The sequence below is a fragment of the Pholcus phalangioides genome, unplaced genomic scaffold (genome assembly GCF_987345545.1).
Source record: "Pholcus phalangioides strain wild (caught in Gottingen) unplaced genomic scaffold, Ppha-v1.0 ptg000013l_1, whole genome shotgun sequence".
NCBI classification, from domain to species: domain Eukaryota; kingdom Metazoa; phylum Arthropoda; class Arachnida; order Araneae; family Pholcidae; genus Pholcus; species Pholcus phalangioides.
The window spans coordinates 28,957,037-28,964,722 of NW_028301606.1; the positions used below are offsets into that span (position 1 = coordinate 28,957,037).

Sequence of the window (7,686 nt, forward strand, 5' to 3'; positions counted from 1 at the left end):
ATTCGGAACTTCGATCTTAAATTTGTTTTTGTTGTTATTGTTATTCCAGGGATTCAGTCATACTGTGCTTAGTGAATCCAGCCACAAGCATATTAGCTGGTTTTGTTATATTTTCCGTTCTGGGTTACATGGCTCACGTTCAGAATATTGTAGTGGCTGAAGTAGTTAAATCAGGTAAATTTCTTTTTTTCTTTCAACTCAACGCTAATAACGTTCAGCCACTGAATGTGAAACTAATCCTTAAAAATCCATGCTTGACTATTCCAGGACCAGGACTAGCTTTCCTTACGTACCCCGAAGTGGTCGTGCATTTACCGCTCTCACCGGTTTGGGCTGTTTTGTTCTTCATGATGCTATTCATTCTCGGTATTAACAGCCAGGTATGTGCAGTATATTACAATTGCAATTGCACACGCTGAAATTTCTTAATTTGTTTGTTTTTGTCATGGATTTGATGCAGAGGAAAATTCTCACTATTACATGTCGATTTCAGTTTTGCACGGTAGAAGCCGTTGTAACCGGACTGGTTGACCAATGGCCAGATAGTCTACAGAAGCGCAGGAAACTCTTTGCTTTTTGTGTATGCGCGGTCTTCTTTTTGCTCGGCCTCCCGATGGTAACGCAAGTAAGCACCATTTCGTTTACATCATGATGATGACATATGATGATATGCTACAATAGATACTTTACGGGTTCCTACCATTTTTATTCAAGTATTTCTGAATGTATTTCTTCTAGGGAGGAATGTACATTTTCCAACTGATGGATTTCTATGCATCCAGTGGTATATCGATTTTGTTTATCGTATTCTTCCAAGGAACTGCTCTTGCTTGGATTTATGGTAATTTACTTCCACATATAAGGACCTCTTTTGCCAAAAATTGGGTCCCCAAAAATAGGGGGTTTTCTTATACATGAGAGAAAATAGCATTATAGATACAGTATAACTTATCAACTTTTTTCCAAATTTTACGCTCAAAGAATTAGCGGGAGGTTCCTCATTATTCTGATGATGAGGCTCTTCGAATTACGTGATATTTTCCTCCTTCAGCGGATAAGGGTTTGAAGCAGTTTTATTCGAAAAAATATTTTTGAGGAGTAATATTTCACTCCTCTTTCAAATTTTAAGCAATTTTTTTTTTAATCGGGGGAAATAACCTCTATTAAAAAACCTAAAATTTGAAAGAGTATTTTCACTTCTCAATGAAATTTGGAGGAGTAAAATTGAATTTTGATGCGCATAGGTGAATATTGGTTTGAGGGACAAAAAACCGTATCCAAGGTAACCAACATGGCTACTCCTCGGATAAAACAGATCTAAGTCCAGAAATTATTTTATATTTTCTCGGCTATTTATCACTAAGCAAACTCAAGACTTCGAAAATTAAGAAGTCAATTTTTAAAGTTATACGTAGACGTGGCACAAACTACTAAATTTCTGCATTTATACAATGAAATCGAAACATTTAACATTGATTTTTATGGGAACTACCTCGCGCTTTCCCCCTCAATATAATGCTGAATATGACGTCAATGCAGAAAAGCCTCATAGATAACCATAATTTTGTCAGTTCTTTTAATACCATAAATTTATGATTCCTAAATTTTTATCTTAAATTTTTTTCCCCTCTCAAAATTAGGAGTGCGTCGTTTATCCAAAAACATTCAAGACATGATTGGAATCACCCCTGGCTGGTATTTCCGAATCGGATGGACTGTAGTCATTCCATTGGTCACTGCTGTAAGTTATTGAAGCTATCTTTGGATACTGATTTAAAAGCTTTCAAATCAATTTCATGGATTTAAAATTATTCGTTTTCTTTCCTTTTAATTTTAGGGAATATTTCTGTTTTCGGTCATCGGATATAAACCACTCGTCTATGCAAAAACTTACACGTATCCGTGGTGGGGCGAGATGATGGGCTGGGGAATGGCATTATCATCTATGGTCTGGATTCCTATCTATGCTATTTATTATCTGTGTGCAGCTAAAGGAACGTTCAAAGAGGTAAGTTTAAGATTTAGTCTTTATTGGCCCTCGATCACTTTTTTGTCATCTTTAGTACACTATTAACCGTACATGAACCTCATAAACATTTCACGGGATCATTTCTGGCAAATTGGCAACTACATTAACGTCTTTATGCTCTCAGAGTTGTGTTTTTTTTTCGATTTAAACTCGTGCTGCCATCTGTCTTACATATTTTAAAGTGAAAATGACAATTTTTCATATCATGTAAATATCGTATTGAAGGTCTGCGTGCTTTCTGCAGAGAAACTTTTTCAAATCATCTTTTGAGCAGCAGACAGGAAGGAAAAAGATCAGCCAATTAAAATCTCCTGCAATGTGATGTGTTAATGTAACAAAAATATAATTAACGTATTTTATTTTCTTTAGCGAATACGTGCAGGCATCACACCTTGTTACGAACGGAATCCATCATCACTGCAACCAATTGAAGGTTTACCTTTGAGTTCTGCGAACATGGTATTGACATCAGCTTGGGTACAGAGGCCGAAAGAAGTCACGTCGATCAGCTTTGTTGCATAGTATTCCAAGACGCTTCCACACGTATTAAAACGAATGAATTCGACGTCAGAAAATGAGTACGAAAAAAAAAAATGTATATTAGTCGACCATCCGAAGCGTATTATCAAGGCATTATTGATGTCTAAGTGAGAGATTAATAGTTATTTTTTGCAACTCAGGATTTTGTGTTGATTATTGAATGCATCTAGTAAGTTCAAATATCGAGTCTGAATCGCCATGATGAGGAGATATTGTGATAACATTGGGTCTGAGCTATAATGCTTTCATAGATGCAGCAAAATTTCTCATCTAAACACAGGCAAATACTTAAAAAAAATCACAATTTTTGAGAGCTGAATGAAAGGGAATTCGTATAATACACACTTATTTTAACTCATAAATGAAAAAATGATTATGCATACTTTGCTAATTTACACACATATATCAGTTTTTGTAATTCTTCAAGTATGTCTTTTGATAAGAAAGGACATATCTTTCCACATTGTATATACTATTCCGAATAAATCAAACATTTTAAGCATTGAAATACTTTCATTAACTCTTTTATCATGTCAAAGTCCCCGAAAAAATGCAGATAAATTTGCTCTATTTCTTTAGTGAAAATGTTAAAGAGATGAAAGAAAGTTTCCCGCATTTCGACAAGAAAGAAAATCTCAATAAATCATGCAACTTGCATGTATTAAATTTGAAAAAAAAGGGGGGGGGGTCATAATCACTGCCTGTATGTTGTTGACGTCAAAACCACCCAAAATTACTATAAAAAACGGCCTAAAAACTCAAAAAAAAATGGCCTGAAAATTAAAAAAAAATAAATGCTAAAAAATAGCAAAACAATTTTCTTTAAAATCTGATTATGTTCTAAAAAGTGGAAGGGAAACATTTTTTATAGCACTGAAAATCAAACGTAAATTCGTTCTCATCAACATTATTATTCCATTAAAAACTACCAATGGAATTTTGAAAATAAACAATTTCTAATTCATGAATGAATTTAGGAAACCTGAAAGATAAAATATATAAATTTCTGCAAGTGTAAAAAAGTTTTATACCAAATTAAGTTTTTCTCAACATCAAGAGATGTTATTGGGGATATTTCAAGGGGGGAAAAGATCTGATCTAAAGGTAATTCCCCTTTTTTCCCCTGACTTTCTTGTTAAGACATCAAAAAAATTTCAGTTTTTTTTTTCTTAATTATTTTGTCAAATTTCATAGTAGCAAATTGGCCTATCACGCCTGAAGAGCTTCACTGATTATCGATAACACCAATAAAGTCCATGTCTTCTTTCCTGTAAAGACTGAATGGAGGAAACTAAACTGCTGCAAGCCCTGTCCAAGAAAACCTCGCAAAATCTTAATGCATGCAGCATCATGCAGATCAAAATCATGAAACATGAATTTGAAAATTTTCCTTGTAGTACATGCAAAAATTTTTCATGTTTCCAATAAATCCTTTTAAATAAAAAGAAAGAAGGGTTTTCTTGCTCAATAGGATCAGAAAAAATTCCATGAATTTATTTTAATTTAATGTTCCGCGAATTGTGTCTAACCAAATCTTTGAATTTTTACCAAAATTCTAAATTAATCCTTAGAGGCATAATTTTTTTTCTGAGCTGATAGTTATATCTATAGTTACTGACACGTATAGAGAGCCGGAAAAATCTATTTTGAATTTTAATATGCAGGGCCTCAAGGAGGACGTACAGAGCCTCAAAAATTGCATATAAAATAAATGGATTAAGGTAATATTACTTTCCAAACACACATACGAATACCTTCTTTGCGATTCAAACTATAGCAAGAAAAAAAAATTAATAAATGCAAACAAAGCATTTTAACAAATTCGCGAAATCATGACCACACATGCTCTGCAACAAACAAAGAATTGTTGTTAATTGAGGCATCTAACAGAAAATTCAAAATATTAAATGGAAAGAATATGACCTCACCATATGTGCAAAGGTCATTCTGAATTTTTATCTTCAAACTGGCTGCAGTAATTACCGTTCAAAAGGACCCTTTGAACATATACAAAGCTATGCATTTAAGGGTTATATAACTTTGAATTATTACTGAACTTTCCTTATTACAGTATCTATAAAGATATGAATGAAGAGATAAAAGCAATGCATCTTTTTTTTTGTTAAAAAATAAATTACAACCTATTTTTTAATAATTATCAAATACTTAGTATTTATAATTTTTAAATTTTTTTTTATTCTCTGGGAAAACATTTAAAAAGTGAAAAAATATCATTAAAATGCCAAAAATGCCCTAAAACTAATACGTAGTAATACCTTAGTAGTGAAAACGTGCTGGAAAATGCGAAAAAATCCCAAATGTAATCAACATCCGGGCTTAGGTCATAATTACAGAAATAGCATCAATTCCTTTTCGCGATAAAGAGAGAACCCCAATAATCATATAATCATACAATTGCATCATATTAAATAGCTTTCTTAATTTTCTTTTGCTTTGCTTAATTTTGTTCGATGAGTGTACATATATTTTGACATGTTTTTGAAGTTGTATACATATATTCCCGGTGATATCATTTTATTTGAATTTCGATTAATGTGTTTACTTTGAACATATTTCTTAATAATTGTATATACTGATATTACATCTTGTTACTTCCAAGAAAGTGTAATTTTTGATTGAAGCCAAGTATTTTTACATTGAAGTATGTGTGTATGTGTTCGTGTACTGTCAATAAAATATGTTGTATGTAAATTTTGTCTCGTTTTTTTTTGTTTTGGATGATGCAATACATTAATACAGTCAGTTTGATTATACGAATCTCCAATTTATCAGCATTTTTATGACTTAGCCCTCTGGTCTCAAACCTGGGTTACCTTATCAGACGTGGGGCCCGGTGCGTCTTAAAAATTTCGGGGCACCAGAAATGAAAAAAGACCCACTTTGTCTTTATTTTATTTATTCTGCGGGGTGTGGAATTGACATCCATTATTTCAGAATATACAGGTACGCTTAAAAATATCTACAGCATACAAACAATTTTGAACACTCAATTAAATTTAAATTAGCACAAAAAATTGATGAAAATTCAACACTTCTCTGAAAGCAATTTTAAACTAACGAGAAATGATTACCGAAACTGATGAAAATTCTAAGCTTGGTGAATAATTCCAACACCAATGGTAATTCATAATCGATGTAAATATTACTCCAGAATTTTATGGGACGGGGTAGCCCAGTCGATCAGATACTCGCTCAAAATACCAAAGGATGTTCAGAGGTGTCACGAGTTCGATACTCTGTTCATCCTTGTCAGGAAACTTTCCTGACGCAGGGGTACAACAAAAATGTTGACACGACCGCAGAAAAAATTGCTACCGCAGGGAGTCTCCATCGTGGGGTTGGCGTACCAACCTCTCGATGAGTATAAAAAACAAACCTGCCGTTCGGAATCTGCAATAAATTGTAGGTGCTGGTCTAATTAGCCCTCGTGTGAAGAAAATGACCGTGGTACGACAAAAATGACCAGAATTTATGAAAGTTTAGAATTAATGGAAGGAGAAAAAATTTGGAATTAGTAATTTTTTCAGAGTTCACGAAGAAAAAAATTCCAGAATTTATGAAATTTCTGAATTTATGAAGCTGCCACACACCCCAAGGTCAATTCTGTCTCAAACAATATACCATTCCTTCAAATATATACATACCGGGTGTTCGGGGTGATGTCCCGATTCATCCTTAGGCCAAAATAGTCCCGTTTCGTTCGATCTCTTCTTTCCTCTCCCCCCTTCCATGTCAATCAAGATAAAACACCCCGTGGTTTCACACTGAAAAGAAAGGTGAGTGATTAAGGACCACTAACCTACAGTATGAGTGGCGCGACCATATTACACAGGAATGTTCCGTATTTTTAGTGATATTCAGTTTTTAGTCGTTCTTGCTTTTCTTATACACTTTACTAGGGTTTTTTTTTCAACAAAGCATATTTGCAGCGGCAATCTTTACTGAAATTATTAACGAAGATAATTTTCATCGCTTGTAAATTATATCATGATAACTACGTATAAATATAAATATTTATCTAAACAGATTTGTTATGCATATAGAAATGTCCTCTCCACTTGTCAATACAAGATTCGTCGAAAGACTGGTTATTTGTGATAACCATTTATGTGATGAAGACTACAATTAAGAAAATTCATCACTGCCCCCACGGGGACTCGAACCCCCAAGGTTGACAGATTCTATCTGCTTCCATAGCTTAGATGGTAGAGCACTCGTCCGGCAAGCGAAAGACCGGGGTTCGAGTCTCCGTAGGGGCAGTGATGAATTTTCTTCCTTGTAATCTTCGTCGCCACAAATAACCAGTCTTTCGATGAATCATATTTGTTATGTTCTAAGTCCCCCCATGAACTACATTCCAATAAATTCTTCATTACCCTCTAATTGATCATTTATGAGCAAGAACTGGTGATTTTGCAATCTTATGACCACGTTTTTGGTGAAAATTGCCGATATTCCGTATTCTACGATATTTAAGCTCCCAATTTCCCGTATTTTTCTGAATGAAATATGTTGTGTGTGCAATAAAATATACACCCAAGTCGCAATGGAATAAACTCTATTGAAATTACTATTTTTTTTAAACTGTGATTTGTAGTAGATCGTTACTTCTCTGTCGTTCAGACATTTTGGCAATAATTAGCTCATTGATCATTTTTGTCGCACCACGGTCATTTTCTGCACACGAGGGCTAATTAGACCGGGACCTACAATTTGTTGCCGATTCCGAACGGCAGGCTTGTTTTTCATACTCATCGAGAGGTTGGTGCGCTAACCCCTCGATGGGGGAGTCCCTGCGGTAGCAATTTTTGCTGCGGTCAAGTAGCCGTTTTTTTCTGTATCCCTGTGTCAGGAAAGTTTTCTGACAAGGACGAACTGGGTATCGAACTCGCGACACCTCTAAACATTCTTTGGTACTTTAGGCGAGCATCTTATCGACCGGGCTACCGCGCCCGCAATAATTAGCCAAAACTGTAATTTACGATGGTTTTGCAATAATTAGCAAATTCATCGTAAATTATAGTTTTGGCTACTATTATGTCCCGCATTAAGGATCACAATTTCCCGTATTTTTCTCAACGAGAAAATACGGGAAA

At 34.5% G+C, this 7,686-nt stretch overlaps 1 protein-coding gene across 1 annotated transcript in view; it reads left to right on the forward strand.

Moving 5' to 3' along the window:
- LOC149078931 (sodium- and chloride-dependent GABA transporter 1-like) overlaps positions 1-2,856 on the forward strand; it is a 54,883-nt gene extending 52,027 nt beyond the window's left edge. The window contains exons 8-14 of the mRNA XM_089241151.1: positions 50-174; positions 268-380; positions 494-625; positions 739-841; positions 1,641-1,741; positions 1,838-2,008; positions 2,399-2,856. Of these exons, the coding sequence (XP_089097277.1) occupies positions 50-174; positions 268-380; positions 494-625; positions 739-841; positions 1,641-1,741; positions 1,838-2,008; positions 2,399-2,551 (898 nt within the window). The 3' untranslated portion in view covers positions 2,552-2,856. The remainder of the gene's footprint in view (positions 1-49; positions 175-267; positions 381-493; positions 626-738; positions 842-1,640; positions 1,742-1,837; positions 2,009-2,398) is intronic.
- The last annotated feature ends 4,830 nt before the right edge of the window (positions 2,857-7,686 follow it).